Genomic DNA, 18,421 nt, shown 5'->3' with positions numbered 1-18,421 from the left:
AGTCTGAATTAATGAGACATCATTTTACTGTCTCTATCTAAAACAAAATAAAAAACACCCAAAACCGAAAACAAAAATAAAAAAAAAACCCTAAAGCTATTATGTGGTCTTCAAAATGTCTCTCTTTATATTCCAAAATGAGAACCTATCATTTTACTTTGAAATACAGGGAGGGCCCTGAGCCTCTTCAGGAATTTGGGGTTTGATTTCGACTTCCTGTGAAATGGAATCTTGTGCTGTGCTGTCTTACTGTTTGTGTTTACTAATAAATACAGCAGAGGTTAACTGGTAATGCATTGCTCAAATTCAATAAAAATGGGCTGAATCTAAAAAACAATTCTGAATTATATGGAAGCCTACTGGCATAGGAGTAGGGGCTCACACTGAGCCCCTCTACCAGTGGAACACCATGCAAACAAGAGCTCAGCCACAAAGCTTTGTTCAAAGGCACCCTCACGCCTCAAGATGGCCCCATTCTCCCCCCAGTGCCTACCATTGGCGGCTCCAGTGAGCTGCTTCAATCTTGAGTTTGCTATGGGCGTCACGTAAATTTAGTACAGAAACAATGAGACTTTTCTTTGGGAAAGCTTCTGTAGAAGCCACTTGTGGAAAAGAAACCACATTAGTAAGAAAGTGTAGATGTTTTCGCCAACAAAAAAATTACCAGTTTGCTTGGTTTCAATCCTTGGCCCCGAGTCTTAAGTTCCTCATCACTGAATGGACCTCTTTCCACTTGGCTTTCTCTGGGCCAGTGTCCTGGCACACCATCAGAGAGGAAAATAATTACAAAGAAGTGTCTTATAGGGATGAGGAGTCCTGGTGGCTTACCAGATGGGGATAATCATGGATCTTCAAACAAATCCTTGACCAGACAGTAGTATTATTTGTCTTCTTGCCTACAGACTATATGTGAGTCCATGCCTCCCGAAACACGTGAACATAAAGATCTAGAGGTTCACTCAGTACCTCTCCTTTTCAGGGAGACCCTCTGCTGGCCTCACCACACAGGCAGTGGCCCCCATAGTTAGCCCCATCTTCCCGCATCTTCTCAGCTTTTCTATTGCTGTGGGAGAGGCTCATCTCATTCTTGGCTTACTCATAATTCAGGTTATATGAGTGGGTTGGGGAGTGGAAATAGCTGTATCACTTTTGTGCAGACGATGTTTGCTAATTGTAATAATACCACATATAGGCTAGTAGTTGATTATTATTTTTTCCATATTTTTTATTGGTGCATTATAATTATACACATTAATGTGATTTCTTGTTACATGTTCATATAGGTACATGATATAACAATATAATTTGGTCAATACTATTTTATTTTTACTATTATTTGAGATGGGGTCTTCCATGAGCCACCACACCTGGCTGTAGACCTGACAACTTACTTTTCAAAAGTCATAGGTGTATTACTTCAATAAACATTTCTAGTAATCTTTCTTTGGGTGTATATAATTATTCATGCATTTCCCAAATGTATCAGTGAACATGGTGTGCTCATACAAAAGCTGATCCTGAGGCAAAGGCTTCTATAGAGCAAGAAATTCATCTGAGAGGTCTACTGAACAGGAATTGGGAGAAGGAAGAGAGACAGGCAGGATCAGACTAGTGGGTATCAAATTGGCAGCTACTGTGGGTGCACGTTGCTTCATCCTGCAGAGCTCTGGAAGATACTATAGAACATGTGCTGTGACAACTTCTCACCTGAAGGCAAGGGAGCTGGGACATCTACACAGGAGGCTGCTCCCAGGGGATGTTGGTTCTGCACTCTTTAGTAGAAACAGCCTTCTAAGCTCTGGAGAAAGCCCCTAGGAAGGCAGACCCTGGCAGCTGGAAGTTCTCAAAGATGTGCCAGGTACTGCTTTCAGTGCTAGGGACAGTTGGAAACAAAAAGAGAACCTTGCCCTCATGCAACATTCCTTCTACCAGAGGGGCAGACCATAAACTGGGCAGGTAAGAAACATCTGGAGTGTGTGAGGCATCCACAAGCTGAGGAGGAGGGAGAACAAGTTGGCTACAATCAGCAAAGATGGCTGCGGGTAGGCCTCACTGTGAAGGTGACACTCCAGCAAAGACCTGAAAGAGGGGAGAGGGCAGCACATCACATGATTATCTGGGCAAAGAACATTCTAGGCAGACAGAATGTCAAATGCCAAGGCCCTAAGGCAAGAGCACACCTGGGGTGTGAAAGCAGCCACACCTAACAGCTGAGCAGAGTGGCAGGGGCTCAGCAGGAGAGGCCAGGGGAAAGAGGCTTCCCGTCACTGGCACGCCTCAGGCTCCTACCTGGAGGGAGACCAAAAGTCACGGGGAGTGGGAGCGTCACAGGACCAAGGTTGCTACACTGAGGAGGCCATAAAGAGGGACAAGGGCAGAAGCAGGGAGGACAGCGAGGGGCAACTGCAACACTCCCAGGAGGTAGAGGTGGGAGAGAAGCCGTTGGAGTCCACAAACATTTTGAAGGTGGAGCCAAGACGATCTGCAGCAGATTGAATGTGGGGTGTGAGAAAGAAAGAAGCCAACAGACAGCCTGAGCAACCAGGAAAACTGCACAAGGGTCAGAGGGGAAGTGGGCAGCTGGGAGCCTGGATGTGCGTGGATTAAGCTTGTGGTGTCATCTCCACTCTGTCAGTAGGAGGCTGGATACAGAGGTCTGAGCATGAGGAGATGCATAGCACTGAGACAGTGTGACCCATGAAGCTGGCTGAGAGCCCCAGTGCTACAAGCCAAACTGAGATGAGGTCTGGGACTGGCCCTGAGTCTTCAGGGAGATAGAGGCTGACCACTGAGAAGGTGCAGCCAGGGAGTGCGGTGTCCTGAAAGCCAAGTGCAGCAGGTACTTCTAGGAGGAGGGAATGATCAACTCTATGTCTTTGTATACATGTGCTATAGGTACAAATGACACATATGCAGAAACACACCATCGATGTAGGACACGCACACAGGGAGCTTTAGATCCAGGGTACTATATTATACAAATACATCTTTAACTCGATTTCCTTCTCACTAATCTGTCAGTAGTACCCTGTAGCAATTGTATCCATCTCATTTTAGCAGCTGCACAATATTTCATTGTATGCATGGATTGTAATTAACTTTTATTCTATAAAGCTTTCCCCTAATCATAGAACTCTAGATTACCCTGTGACATGCGCCTGTGGATTCATCCTCTCACACTGTGTAGTTATCTCCTGGAGATGAACCCCTCGGCTGCTCTGTGCCAGGACATGCCCTTTTTCTGTTCTGATTCCAGACTCTCCTGGGAGGCTCCACTAATCGAAGATATATTCAATATGGAAATTCCACTGACTGAAGAACTGCTGGGAGTTCATTCCAGGAAGGGCCTATTCAGAGACCCTTCTGAGCATAGTCGAAACAAGACAGTTGTCTGTACAGCAATGTTAGAAGTCGGCAGAAGTGTGGGTCAAGCTGCAGGTACTAGCTCTCTGCCTGACAAATGCAGCTGAGGCGGACTTGTGAGGGTAGAAACCACTCCGTGTCCACAGAGGGCAGAACAGCTCTCCAGGCCTGCAGTATCTCCAGCTAAGCCACTGAGACTCTATTACGTCAAGAGCCAACACAGCAGATGAAGGCAGATGTGCCTTCTGCAAAATGACTGTAATTAACTCCAAATCTGTTTCTCCATGCTTTATTTTTGCTGGCTGGATTTGTCATTTTCTGTTAGAACAAGCTTACTACATGCCTCAGATGGTTTTTCTTTACCTTGTCATTCTGAGCAAAAGCATGACTCCATCACCTGTCTGGGCACACACCAGGAGTCTCTATCTTGATGGCGTCAGCACCTCTGGCACACTCAACAGCAACGTTGAAGATCACATCTACCCCTGCCAGGCTACTGACACCTCTGTCCCTTGCAGAGGCACTGAGGGACCACGTGTTTAGTCTTGCAACACTGGGAGTGCAGGGAATTGTTCTGTGACACCTTTTATTTAGAAGGGAAATAAGTGCTGAATACAGAGCCACACCTCGAACCCCTGCCTACTTCCATCTCTGGGGGAGTCGGTAAACAGCAGCAAACCTCAGGCCCCGCCACTGGTGCTGGAGCCTCAGAAAGCAGAGGTGAGGGGCTGTCATCCAGGAAGAACCCCTCCCTCGCCTGGTTCCTACCCACTGGGAGTGGCCACAGGGACATAGGTAACAGCCTGAAGGCTTGCCAAGCTTAGACCTGGTGATCTGGCCATAGGTTCCTGAGTTCTTGCAGTGCAGTGCACTGCCTTTGACCCTGTGATGTCCCTTCACCAGGATAGGGCCTCAAGCCACAAACACACCAATTAAGGTGACAATACTGTTTCCTCCCCATTCTGCTCCTTGACTCATGCCCCATCCAGACAGGAAGTCAACAGGGAAGAATTTCTTATGTGAGGGGCTGAGATCAAAGTCACTGTACCCCAAAATCACAGCACATAGGAGGCAGCTACATCTCATTCCCCAAGTGACCATACTAAAGTAGGGTTAGGTTTATTATGAGGTAACTTCTTCCAGACATAAGCCCTGCATGATGTTTACAATTAGAACCTGGGGCGAATGTCACCTTGTCCTTCTGCTCCTCAGTCACTCCAAGGGCCTCTGCTCAGAACGCCATGTAGTAGTGGTCCATTGTGCTGATGATGTCACTCTGGTCCTCCAGCAGCTCCAGCACTTGCCGCAGCACGGCCTCACTCAGGCCCGGGTGGAGGCTCAGGTGCACACAGGCCAAGATATGCTGGAAGTGGCAGCCCTTCTCCATGTCTGCAGGCAAAAGGCAGGTGGCTAAGCTTCACTATGACCGTCAGGCCCTCCTCTGTCCTATCTGTAGTATCTCCTCTGTCCTATCTGTAATATCTTATGCATTAGAATTATATAAGTATTGGATCATGACATAAAATGTATTTCTGAGACAAAGTCAAACTTCATCACTAAAAGTAAACCCACCCCAGTTTTCATACTTTGAAGACCCCGGCAGGGCCACACACACCCAGGACCAGGCATACTCCACTGCTCTACCACTCTATGTGGTTTTCATATGACAAAATGCTTTAGGCTGGAAGGTGCTCAAAGGTATTGTGGTTTTGGGAAAGTATGGCTTGACATTTGGTGCACCCTTGCACCCTGAGGCAAGCCATAGCACCCCAAGCTTCAGTTTTCTCACCTAGGGCTGGGGGACAAGGGACTGATCACCTCTGAAGTTCTTACCAGTCCCAAGGTTCAGAGGCTGGTCCTGGGCTAACAAAGATGTACTAAATTGCGACCTCTAGTGGCTGCATCTACTCCTTAATCCTCCCAATTGGTTTAATGCTCTCCAGTTTCAGGCATGCACAGAACTGAACACCTACTGTGTGTGTGTAGCACTGAGCAGGGAGGAGCAAGTACAGCGTGGCTGATGGAGAGCTGACCCTGGAGCCCAGCAGACCTGAATGCAAATCCTGCATGTCAACTGTGGCAAAGTAGCTCACAAGAATAAAACCACCTACTTTACAGGGTGGTGTGGGGGTAAAAGGAGACCCACGTGCTTCTTAGCTAGGGAACAACCATGATTCTTCATCACTTTCATAACATGAGACCACAGCCCGCCCCCGACTAAAGAAGCTTTAGCCCTTTCCCAGAAGCAAAGACTCATGGAGCTAATTGCAAAGATGGCGGGATGCGCTGCTGATGGAGGTAGAGGGACTCAGCACACCAGCTGCAGAGCAGAGAGCCCAAGCCAGGAATTTCACCAGCACTCAGCTTTTCACCTTAACTTTGAGGCCCAGGTGCTTTGGCTCAGGGCTGAGTTGATTCCCAGGTATACATGGGGCTCTGGGCAGTGCTTCTGACAGCTGTAGGCCTTAAGCCATTTCTCCAGTAGGTGGTTCTGTTGGAAGGGTGGTCTGGTAAGCTATTCCCAAAGTCACCTTCCAGTAACATAGGGATCATGCCTTATGCTCTTCTTTTTTTTCGGTACTGGAGATTGAACTCAGGGGCACTTGCCCACTGAGTCATATCCCCAGCCCAATTTTGTATTTTTATTTAGAGACATGGTCTCACTGAGTTGCTTAGTTCCTTAAGTTGGCTGAGGCTGGCTTTGAACTCATAATCCTCCTGCCTCAGCCTCCCCAGCCACTGGGATCACAGCCACTACGCCCAGCTTAGACTCTTCTTTATATGAGATATTACTAGAAGAGAGATGAGTAGTAAAAGCCAGCAAGCAGTTCCCCAGGGGTTAGGACAACAGTAGGCAGCCCTGTATGGGACAACCCTCAGCCACAGCAGGCTTTTCTGCAAGGTGCTTGCTGGGGGCCATGGTTGTCTTGGGGGCATTGAACTGATTTTATTTATTGACTTATCTTTGCAAGGTTAATGATCAACCCCAGGATCTCATGTGTGCTAGGCAAGTGCTTTACCACTGAACTACATCCCTGGCCCTTATTATTTTAAGAAGGGTCTTGCTTAGTTGCTGAGGGTCTGGCTAAGTTGTCCAGGCCGGCCTCAAACTCAAGATCCTCCTGCCTCAGCCTCCCAAGCTGCTGGGAAACATTGCTCATCTTTAAAAAAAACCTCATCAATCCTTTGATGAGAAACACATCAGTGACTGAAGAGTTCAAGTCTGTCTATCAGTCACCCTGATAAGGAAAACCCTAAGCTCTTATTTTATATGAAAGGCCAGAAGTGAACTGAAGGCCCAGGAGGAATGGTGAAATAAATGGCTGACTCTCTCTAGATATATGATGGAATACTGCAGTTAAGACTGTGGCACTTTCACATGTGCCCTGCTGATGACAAAGGACCTCTAGAAGCCAATGTTAGAAGTAAAATACAAGGTGCAGGGCAAGGTATTTTATAGGCTAAGCTTTACTTGTGTTTTTAAAAGAGGATCAACTATACAAGTATGTTTGTAGGTGCACCTAATATCTCTAGGATACATAAAAATTAGTAACAACCATGCCTTTGCAGAGGGAAAAGCAAAGCCTAGGCTCCCTGCTGGGAGGGATCTCTGATTTCTGAGTGTATTTTTTGCACTGCTTGATTTTTTAATGTTGCACATACCCTATTATTCAGAATAATTTCTACTGCCATAGGTGATAACATTATGAAGAAGAGTGACTGCAGCAGATACAAGATAGTCCTAAGAGGCCTCTCACTGGCTTTGCTACCTAGGGTCTGGAATTTAGCTTCTGAGAGTTTATTAGTGCCAGGTGACTGACCTGTGGCTTTTAGAGGCTCCCAGGTACAGACTGGGTTGCAGAGCCTGTCCATCTTGATGCCCATGTTCAGAGGTGGGAGCTGGTCCCTCAGGGCCACCTAGGACATTAGGTCCTTTTAAGGGATGAAGAGTGGATTTCTTTCCTTTGCTTCACCAGGCTGCAGGTTTTAACCCATCTGTTCCTAATGTAGGAAAGGAATCTTGGGAGCACCTCCCTCTCCTCCTAGTTGAGGAATCCCAAGGACACTGCTCTCAAATGGTCCCTAGGTATGAGAAACAGACTTCTCTTCAACAAAAGGATACCTGTTCTTATTGTTCCAAAAAAAGTGAACTCACTGACTGCATTAAAATCACAGATTGCTTTCAGTTTATTTTAAGACCTGTTGTCATACCATTCTGGGGTCTGACCTCATCAGGTCCTAAATACCAGGGCGGAAGACCTGGCCCTACCCCACCCGCTGAGTCAGCCTGGACTGGGTCCAGGCCCAGGGATGCCTGGGACGAAAGGCCTGGAAGTGGACTTCTATGGCAAGCAAGGAGGCAGGACTGGGGACCTCAGGTCACTTATAAATCTTTCCACTTCCCTCCTAGCATCACGTGTTGAACTAGGTCAACATTCATTATTAGCATACGTTTGTACAAGTGAACTTTGAAAAGTCACCTTGAAGACTGACCATTTTGTATAGGATTTAAAGATAGGACTAATGCTGCCTTCTCTAACCAGGAAAAGATCATGTTTGTCGTCAGACTAGTTACAGTTTGAAAGTCTAACCACTAGGGGATGACCTAACTCCACTGAAACTATTTTCTAAACCATTTCTTTTGCAAACTTTTGGTTTCCAGAATGACAGAATCACATCATTCTAAACTAAAAAAAATTAAAAAACAAAAACTGTAGTGTCTAGAATCATTCCTCCCGACACTGAAAGGCTTGATGTTAGGAGTAAGTAAAATGTCAGGTTTATATTCAAAGACAAGGAGGATGAATGGAACAAGAAATGCAACTCAGAAAAAATATGAGAACCTGCGCGACATCACAAAATCCTGGTGTCCTGGCGACCTGGCTTACCTTGCAAAACCGTCTGAGCTGCTTACCTATTGAGCCTCAACCCTTCCCCTACAGAATGAGAATCCCCAGGGGTTGGACCTGGGCACTGCACCTTTAAAAGAGCCCCAAGGTTGAAACTTTTTACATGGAGCCAAGGTCTGAACAACTGTGCTAGCCCAGTACTCATGTTAGAGGGGACGAAACTAAGGCTCAGAGAGAGTGGATGCCTTGACTGTCACCTTTCAAAGTCACTGCTGGGAACAATCCCAGTCTTCTGACTCTCTGTCCAATGCCCTCTGGGAGGGAGCAGTCCCTTCCAGGGCACCCGCGCGTCACCTGCACACTATGCCACTTACGACTGGGTTTCTGGCAGTCTTCCTGAATGATCCGGTGGATCTTTTTGTGCAGGTCTTTCTCTTCTCTAGTTACCTATATAGGAAAGATAGTTCAGGAAAAAATGTTCTTACATAGCACAGCAGTTGTGACATCCAGACTCCCAAATAAGTATGCAGGACAGTTTCTAAAGATTCCACCCCCATCAGCTTCCCTACACTAATGATGTGACTTTTGGTACCTGGCCTAGTGTCAAACCAGTTTTGTTCCTCAGCAGCTCACTGCTCAGGAGGTGGCCCTGAGGACATGGCCTTAGAGTGGGTTCACTGGGGCCACGATGGAAAGGAAAACTGGAATTCTGTGTTTTTAAAGGGCTACTTACTAACTGAACACTTATATTCATAGCATCTCTCTAATTTGTTATATTTTTGAGGGGGGCACCATAATCAGAGTCTCTGATCTCCACCCAGGACTCCTTGCTCTGGGCCCGGACTCCTAACCAAAGGGGAAAACAAAAGAAGAAAACAACTGCCAGGAACAGAGCAAATCGAGCCTACCACTGACACACTGTCTGCTCTCAAAGGCAGACATCACCAGGCTTCTTTTCAACCAGTCCAGGGAAAGGGGGAAGCTGCAACTAAATAGGGCTTCACTTTCATGTTCAACAGCAAACCTAATAACAACAACAACCACCGGTGAAGAAAAGGACGACAGAAGAGGAAGAAATGATGGGGAAAGAGGAAGAAATGATGGGGAAAGAGGGAGAGAGGGGAGAGGAGAGAAAAAAACACAGACGGGAAAAAAGAAAGAAAGTGTGCAGAGAGGTAAGTTTCCACTGCAGAAAGCCCCCATGCCTGTGGGCCTGACTTAGCGTCCCTCAGTTCCCAAGGTGATTGTGATGGCTAAATAAGGTCATGTAAGCCCATGGGCTGGGCTGGACAAGAAGTACTGACATGACAATGATAACCGTTTTCCTCAGGCTGGGCCTGTGGAGAAAGGAAACCTTCCCACACACAATGAGTGGAAGAGGAGGGGCGGTGTCAGAGAAGGGGACAAGGGACCTGCTCTTGCTCCATCGCCCCATTCTAACTCACAGTGATTCATAGGAGGAAGTGCCCCAGCCAGGCAACACCTCAGCCTGGGCGGTGGCCTATGGCTCTGTTGTTCCCCAGGAATGGCTGCTCACTACAGATCCTGACAGAGCCCCAGAGCCCCAGGAACATGTGTCTCAGAGGGGGCTTGACCTGAGCTGCCGGCCTGGTGGGACAACCTCCAGCCAACTCCCTGGTGCCTACCCATCCCAGCCCACCCTCTCCCACAGGTGGATCAACTCTACCAGAAGCAGCACTGAAAACCAGTCTTGATTTTTAAAACCCTCTGAAATGGGGAATCGGTAGAACAAATCAACATCAGGAAACATGCTACTGAGGAAACCTTCCCCTCAGGAATTTCACTCCTAAGTTATGACATTGATCTATCTCTAGGAGACTCACACTTTCTGGAAGCCACATCTATGCTGACGACATCAGTGGCCCTCAGAAGGCCCATTTTCAGCTGGGCTCCTCCAACACTAAGGGCATACAGCAAGAGGAGGCCTTTTATATCAGGGAGGGAAACCAGGAAGCAGCCATTTGTATATTCCTCAGAGGTCAACTGGCACAGCCTTTAGGGAGGCCAATGGGATTGTGTCACCCAGAAGCTTAAATGCTCATGTCCTTTGCTCCTGGAACTCTTCCTTCAGGAGTTAATTGTACAGAAATATAGACATGAGATCACAGGGACAGCTGTGCAGAAAGGGCCACAGCAGCACTCTCTGTAACAGCAAAAGTTGGAAACACGATAAATGTTCCCTTACAAAGGTATGGACAAAAAAATTATATCAAGTACCCAAGCATGGAATATCATCAGGGTGTCAGAAAGAATGATGTAGATTCCCAATAATGTGGAAAGGTGTCTGCGAGATGCTATTTTGGTACCAAAAAAGTTGCTGAGCATTATTAGAGCAGTAGTTCTCAACTGTCCCAGAAGACATTTGGCAATGAGTGGAGGCATTTTTGGTTGTCATAATGGGGGAGGTGTCATTGGCAATGAGTGAGGGAAGGTCAGGGATGCAGCTAACCATCCCATCATGCACAGGCTAGTCCCCACGGCAATCACTGGACCCACTTAGTGTTGAGGGTGAGAATTCCTGATTTAGAAGATGATTACTATTTTTTTTTTTTTTTTTTGGTAAAGTGGAAGAGCTACAGGAGTGTATTAGTGCATCTGTAAATGTACAGGTGAACCTCCAGAAGGATGTATGGCTGTAAGAGGTAGCTCAGGGAAAGGTAAGGATCAGCATTTACTCCTGACTTAATATACTTCCTTCATGATTTTTTTAAAAAACAATAAGCAGGTATTCATAATTAATAAATATATTAATAATTGAAACTATGAAGGAAAAATTAAAATTGTGGGTCTCTTACATGGTACAGGTTATTAAAATCACCACTTTTCTGGAAAACGAGTCCTTTTTCCTGTAGCAGCTGAATAGCATTCTTAAATACACTATGAATTGCCTTGGAAGGGGTGTCATTCTTAAACTCCACCTGTATAAATAGGGGGGAAAAAAAAAAGAAGAAGAAAAGAAGTAAGGCACTTTCAGGCACCTAAAAGCAACTTCCCAGACCAACTGGTTTGTGAATTTGCCCAACAGGTTTTTAATCTGCTGAGTCAAGATCAAGGCATGTACCAGCCTAGCAGGAGGGCTAGAAGTTTGCTTTGGCAGGATCACGCTTGATAACTGCTGTATATTTCAGCTGTGATTTGTTTAATTCGGTGATATGGAGTGGAAGACCAGGAAGATACTCTTGCTGTTGGCTGGTCTTTTGTATACACACTGGCTCTTTCCTTCCGCAAGACCAACTGGCAGAAATCAAGCATTGGAGGCCTGGGAGAGTAAAAGCACGGCTTCAGCTGTGAAGCAGGAGGACTCATCTGAAATGGCTCTCGGTAAATATAAACAATATGTGATGCTTCCTTTCCAAAAACTTTGCCTCAGCTGACCCAGGGGATTTTTTTCCAGCCTGGTTTGAAGACATCAGTCTCAAGGGCAAGGCCTCTCTACTCGACCCTTCTACAAGCCAGCAGTTCTTCTGGACAGGAATCTGTGTCTTTCTTGTCATTTTTGAAAGAGCAATGACAGACTCATCCGATTCAGGAAATGGAAATGGCTCCCAGACTCAAAAGTTGGCTGGCTGCATGTGCTGAGCCTCAGGCTCCAGCCAGGAACTGGGCGGCTCCCTGAAATCTAGCTTCTCTTCACTCCCAAACCAACTCAGTGTTCATCTGGCTGTCAAAGATACAATGGTTTTGCCAGACATGGTGCTGCACACCTGCAATCCCAGCCACTCGGGGCTGAGGCAGGGGAATCCAAGTTCAAGGCCAGCCTGGGAAACTTAGCTTAAAAAATGGGGGTATAGTGGGGTAGGTGAGGATGTAGCTCAGTGGTAGAGCGCTTGCCTAGTCCACAGAGGTCCTGGGCCCAATCCCCAGCGCCATGGGGTAAAAAATGGTTTTGGAAGGTCTGCCTATCATGTTTCTGGATTTGCTAAGGGCCACAAAGGAAAAAACAGAAAGGGGGAAAATGCTCTAACCTCTCTCCCACCTCTCAGCTAGGGCACCATCACAGTGACTTTTTGTTAAGCTTTTGTTTGTATGAGGAGGGAAAGTGCCAAAGCTCTCAGGTTTCACCATCATTGTAAGCATCTTTAGTCTCCTGGGGATCTATTAAATGGAATTCAATTTAATGACACTGACCTTCCCAACCAGAGCAATGTGATGGACTAATTCATAATTAATGGAAAAAAATCGCTTCCAAAGACAAATAAATACGATGCCACAGCCATTCCATTTCAAACATACAGCGTTGGGCAGGCACGATTTTCTGCTCCAAGCTTTTTGAGAACGATAGCACACGCAAATGTCCCCACAGATCATTTTGAATGGAGGAGTCTTCAGTCCTCAAAGAGTGCTTAAGTCTCTGTACTTAATTATAACTACCACAGAAGAGCCAGCTTCAAGTGAAGAATGTGGGCTTTGCTGAGCCTTAAAGTTTCCTTGCAAATATGCTGATAGTCATTAAAAGTCCTAGGTTAATTTGGCTTTGAGCCTCCTCTGAATGATTAAATGGGAAGAAGGTCAATCTCGCTGTCAGGAGACAGCTGGAAAGCTGCAACTGTTTAGAAGCAACCTTGGCAAAGAACAAAGCACCCAGCCGTGACCCTCCCCACCTGGGTGCTTTCTGAAATGATATCCCTCATCTCTCTGCATGAAATCCTGGGTCACTGGGCACACAAGCATGTTGGCAGGAGGAGGTAATTAGGTGCATGAACAAAATCGAGAAGCAGCGGTCATGCCTAGGAGGTCGGGATGGTGACCTGGTTGGTGTCTATTCCACCAGAATCCTAAAGAAAAGCTTTGGTTACTTAGCAAAAGTGTGTTCTCAGCAGCCCTGTTGGCAATGGGAGGACTGGAAAACATGTTAGTCCAGAAGGGAGGAGACTGGTTAAATACATAAACCAATCTTCCAGGAGAGGTAACAAGATTATTACACAGGGGCAGATCAGGATGTCCTACTAGGAAATGAACTGCAAGAACGGCTCAGTGAAAACAGAGGTCAATTATATGCTGCCATATGAGGGAAAAAGGAGAGAGAGACTCGACTACCTACAGTTTATATATATTCATCAACTATATTTAGGAGGACATGCAGGAGACTGGCCATGGGGCTTGTCTCTGGGGACAGGGACAAGGTGAGAGGGAGGATGGGAAGAAATCTACTTTTACTTTACTACCTTCTGAGACCACTTGACTTTTTAACAACCATTCATTCATTCCTTGTATCAACAAATAATCACTGAGAATCTGCTTCATCCAGCCCTGTTCTAGGGCCTGGGTAGAGGGCACCCACACAATGCTAGGGATAAAAATCAAAATGAAAAAATTTAAGAGGGAGAAGGTATTTCATTCCATGGAGGGCAAACAAATGCAGTGACATCATAATGTCACAGATCTGAATGTAACAGGGTGGGACAAGTGGTGGTCAGGGCAGATGGCTGGGGGACCAAGGTGATATTTAAACTGAGATCATTCATTTATTTAAAAGTAAATAAGGGCTGGGGATGTGGCTCAAGCGGTAGCGCGCTCGCCTGGCATGCATGCGGCCCGGGTTCGATCCTCAGCACCACATACAAACAAAGATGTTGTGTCCGCCAAAAACTAAAAAAAATAAATATTTAAAAATAAATAAATAAATAAAAGTAAATAAATATGAGTCATGTCACAATGAAAACAAACCTAAGAATAGTAATAAAAGGGAAAGCCTAAAACAAGTCCCCAATAATTCAAACACACACCAAACAATCAAACAAGTTCATTTGTTATACTAGAAGTGAAAAAACAGGGACAGATCTCTCCAAGAGCATTACTTTAGCATTCCCTGAAATTTTTACTTATAAACCAACTGAATACAACTTTGTCTTTATTTAAAACTCCTAAAACATGTCAGATCAACCTTATTTTTGACATGCCAAAAAATCCAGGTTCAAGTTCAAGAATCATCCTGCTGATCGATAAGTAATTCTGGGGCTGGGGTTGTGGCTCAGTGGTAGAGCACACACCTTGCAAGTGCAAGGCCCTAAGTTTGATCCTCAGCATCACATAAAAATAAATAAAATAAAGGTACTGTGTCCAACTACAACTAAAAAATAAATATTAAAAAAAAAAAGTAATTCTGGATGCAAGATAATGACCTCCCTCTCATCTCCTTCTCCCTCATTTGGCTTCTGCTAAGATGAAATACCCATCTCAGTGAGTACTAACAACTAGGTGCTATGACCTGAGCCTATTATTATCTTTTTCAACTCAAAGATTAAGGGCAATGAGATTAAGTAAAGAGGTGGAAAGGACAGGTCTAGCCTCATTTCAAATTCTTAGTGGTCAGTGACTTTTCCAGAATAGAAACAGCATGTGCTGGAAGGGTGACCTCTGCCCCTGGGTCCACCCTGTGATTCTTAACATCACAGTCATGTTCACCCACACCCTTCAGCTGCAGACTTGGGGCTGAGGCCCAGAATTCTCACATGGGCACGTGGCACTCACTTGGTCGGAGCAGGTGCTGTGAATCACGGGCTGATTGGCAAGAGTCAGCAAAGATGGCACCATTTCCAGCTCCTGCTGGTAAAAGGTTTGTACTCTCTTCTCCACGAGGAACTCTTTGATTTTTTCACTCAGCAAACACGTGAGACTGGTAAGGTCTCGGGCTTCTGGATTGCTGCCAGGGGAAAGTTTTTAAAAATCCCTGAAGAAAACCATCACCTTTGTTCCTTTTTGGTGTGCACAAGGCAGAAAATTAGGTAGAAGATGCAATATTATATTGAGACTTGTTTTTGACAGAGATACATACAGTGAATACTGTGTGGCTGCTTAAAATTATGAGAACCAGGGTTGGACATGTGGCTCAGTGGTAGAACAGTTGCCTAGCACATATAAGGTCCTGAGTTCTAACCCCAGTACCACAAAAAAAAAAAAAAAAAAAAAAAAAAAGATTATGAGAATTAAAAAAGACATTCATGGTAGATTAAGAAAAATGTCAAGCTTCAGAAGAAATGAAACCTATATGGTTTCATTTTTGTAAAAAAAAAAAAAAAGAAAAGGACAACCTACAAAACATATATGTGGCATTTATGTTTATGCATGCACAGAAGGAAAGAGTCTAAGAGGAAACAGCTGCCAGGAACAGTGGCAACTTCTGGGGAACGGGACTGAGGGGACAATTTCTATTTTATACATTCTAGGGTTTGCACGTTTCAGAAAACATAATTCCTGAAATTCACAAGTTAAAAAAAATTAAAGGAGGGCTGAGTGCAGCACAGCGGTAGTAGAGTGCTTATCTAGCATGCATGAGACTGTGGGTTCAAATCCCCAGTATCACAAGAAAAAGAAAGGGGCCATAGTAAAAAGTCCGCCTTTCTCTCCTTCTCCCATCCCGCCCCAGCCTGCATCCTCTCCTGGTTCTCTGTAATTCTTCCCATATACTAGCAAATATCCATATATTCTCATTCCTCCTGGGGTTGGCTTTGTTTTGTTGCCTACCTAAAGGAATAAAATCATCCCTGGTGGAAAACAACTGACGTAGGTTTTTTGCAGGATTTTGGTTATGACGTACTATGGTATAATACTTTGTGATGTGCCTCAGGGCAGTTTTCTTCATGTTTCTTGCCCTGGGGTTTGTTGAGCTTCTTGGATCTGTGAGTTTATAGGTTTTCACAGCTTGGAAAATTTCAGCCATTATTTCTTCAAATATTTTTTTTTCTGTGCTCTTCCCTCCACTCCTTCAATGATTTCAATTATACGTCTATTTTCCTGACTTAACCTCTGCAGATGAGGAAATGGAGGTGTACGGAGGTGAGAGCCCCACAGCGCTCAAGTGGAAGCTTCAGGCCTGGCCCAGGCCCACCCCAGCCTCTGGCTCCCACTGCTCAGCTGCACTGCTGCTGACTCACCCCTGACAGTGGTAAGACCCAACTTACCCTCCTGCTGCTTCTTCCTCTAGAGCTGGACTGTGGAAGGGCTGGTCGTAAACTCTCCTGTAGAGAGTGGGCAGCTCAAGCATTCTTGCAATTTGAATTTTCCACACTGGATCATCCACTTTGTCTAATAAGGCCAGGAAAAAAAAAAGTCAGAAATTACACTGAGATCAGTTCTTTCCCATGTCCATGCTACTACAAGGACAGCAGTCTAGATGCACTCCCAGCCTTCCTGTGAGGGTGAAGGCAGTGTCCTGTCATAGGTACAGCCAGGGAGCAGAAGGAGACTACAAGGAACATTGGTACAGATTCATCTGACACTCTGGAGGACCACAGAGGCTGTCCTTGAGACTTCCAGCTAAAAATCTGCCTCGGGAGATAATGCAGGACTGTCCTATTTCTAATTAGCTGTTTTCATTTAAAGTCAATGGACTTGGCCAGGCATAGCGGCACATGCATGTAATCCCAGCAGCTTGGGAGGTTGAAGCAAAAGGATCACAAATTTGAAGCCAGCCTCAGCAACTCAGCCAAGGAACTTAGCAACTTAGTAAGAACATCTCAAAATAAAAAAAATAAAAAGGGCTAGGATGTAGCTCACTCCTGTGTTCAATTTCCAAATAAACAAATAAACAAACAAAAGTTTATGGACTTAATGGTGTTTAGGAAATTTCCCTCATTTTGAAGAATATGAACTCTGCCCTAATGGATTGACACTTAGAATTTCAAAGTTCTTTGGAAACGACTATGTTGTTAAAATAAACTTGCCAACTATATATAGCCAATAATTTATTCTTTCCTTATTTACTTATTATTAACTTTCTTCCAAATAAAATTGTGAAGTTCTGCTTTTCTTAAAAAAAGCATGTTATACAATATAATTCCCCCCATTAGAGTGAAATCTTATTTCACTGGACTCACTCCCAGAATAACAACCAATTTGACAAAAACTTCTTGTGCTTACAATAAGCAGTGGCACGAATTTCTCGCTCTTCTCTGTATGTGCGGATGTAGCCTCTGATTCGGATAATGTCCCCAAGTTCTACCTTGGTTCTCTGCTCAATGGTCTCTTGAAGCTTCTTAAGCTGTGAGGTCAGACTCAGCTCACTTGCTGCACTTGGACCAGCTGCAGTGTGAAGGGGGCGGGAGAGAGAGAGGTTTAACACCATCACTCCACCACACTGCGGACAAAGTTCAAGAGCAAGACCCACACAGCACATTTATTCTCCTTCTGATCAGTTGCTATACTATTGGAAATCCTTGTAACCTTTGAAATCCTCAACTGAACAGTAGAGGTATAAGATATAGCTGTAATTATTCAAAAGCAGAGAGAAGGAGTCTGGACAGGCCAAGTAGGCAAGCTCCAGGGCAGTCTCGAGGCCTTCTTTCCCACCTCTGCAATGCCAGCAGTCAGGGCTCTACAGGGTCTATTTAGAGCTCTAAATAACCCTCTAAGGTGTCCCTGCAAACAGCTGTCCTACCTCAGTGCTCCACATCCCAACCCCTCACCTCTCATTCATTCTCTTACACACTCACTCATTCATTCTCATACAACTCAAGAATACACCCTTATGGGCTGGGTATCGTGGCATACACCTGTAATCTCAGCAGCTCAGGAGGCTGAGGCAGGAGGATCTTGAGTTCAAACCCAGCCTCAGCAATTCAGTGAGGCCCTAAGCAACTCCATGAGACCCTGTCTCTAAATAAAATATAAAAAAGGGCAGAGCTGTGGCCGAGTGGTGAAGCACCTCTGGGTTCAATCCCTGGTAATGTCATGGTAAAAAGAAGCCAATGCACACTCAATCCTAAATAATCTCTACCCCTCAATTTTTTTTTTATTTCCAAACCATGTTAGTTAAAAGAACAGCCACGGATGTTCAGGTAGACAGGTGCTACTCTAAAACCTTTTCAATGTATCAGCACATCCAATCCTCACAACTACTCCCACATATTACTAGCCCTATTTCAGAGAAAGAAACTGAATCACACAGAGATCAAGCAACTTTTGCCCAAATGAAGCTGCAGCTTAGTCACTGGCTGCAGAGCCTTCTCACTGATCCTTTATTCTCTGTTGCTATCCCAAGAGGTTCCTATATTTTCCATAGTCAGAGATGATTGGTGTAAAAGATTGTATGTTCTGCCAGGCGAGGTGGTGCACACCTGTAATCCTGGCAAATGGGGAGGCTGAGGCAGGAGGATTGGGAGTTCAAAGCCAGCCTCAGCAACTTAGCCAACTCAGAGAGACCCTGTCTCTAAATAAAATACAAAAAAAGGGCTGGGGATGTGGCTCAG

The 18,421-nt window shown here is 45.2% G+C and overlaps 1 protein-coding gene across 4 annotated transcripts in view; it reads right to left on the bottom strand.

Moving 5' to 3' along the window:
- Positions 1–1,200: 1,200 nt before the first annotated feature.
- Positions 1,201–18,421, bottom strand: part of Stn1 (STN1 subunit of CST complex) — a 36,340-nt gene continuing 19,119 nt past the window's right edge. For 2 of the 4 annotated variants that reach the window (XM_027930345.2, XM_071610940.1), the window contains exons 5-10: positions 17,094–17,255; positions 16,136–16,259; positions 14,706–14,877; positions 11,030–11,152; positions 8,588–8,660; positions 1,201–4,752 (exon numbers count right to left, since the gene is read on the bottom strand). In XM_027930345.2, coding sequence (XP_027786146.2) covers positions 4,595–4,752; positions 8,588–8,660; positions 11,030–11,152; positions 14,706–14,877; positions 16,136–16,259; positions 17,094–17,255 — 812 coding nt within the window. In that variant the 3' untranslated portion in view covers positions 1,201–4,594. The remainder of the gene's footprint in view (positions 4,753–8,587; positions 8,661–11,029; positions 11,153–14,705; positions 14,878–16,135; positions 16,260–17,093; positions 17,256–18,421) is intronic. The other 2 variants (XM_071610938.1, XM_071610939.1) reach the window with 2 other exon arrangements.

This window comes from Marmota flaviventris, chromosome 4 (assembly GCF_047511675.1).
Source record: "Marmota flaviventris isolate mMarFla1 chromosome 4, mMarFla1.hap1, whole genome shotgun sequence".
In the NCBI taxonomy this organism is placed as follows: Eukaryota; Metazoa; Chordata; class Mammalia; order Rodentia; family Sciuridae; genus Marmota; species Marmota flaviventris.
The sequence above is the reverse complement of the archived record's forward strand: the minus strand, read 5'-3'. Positions and strand labels throughout refer to the sequence as shown.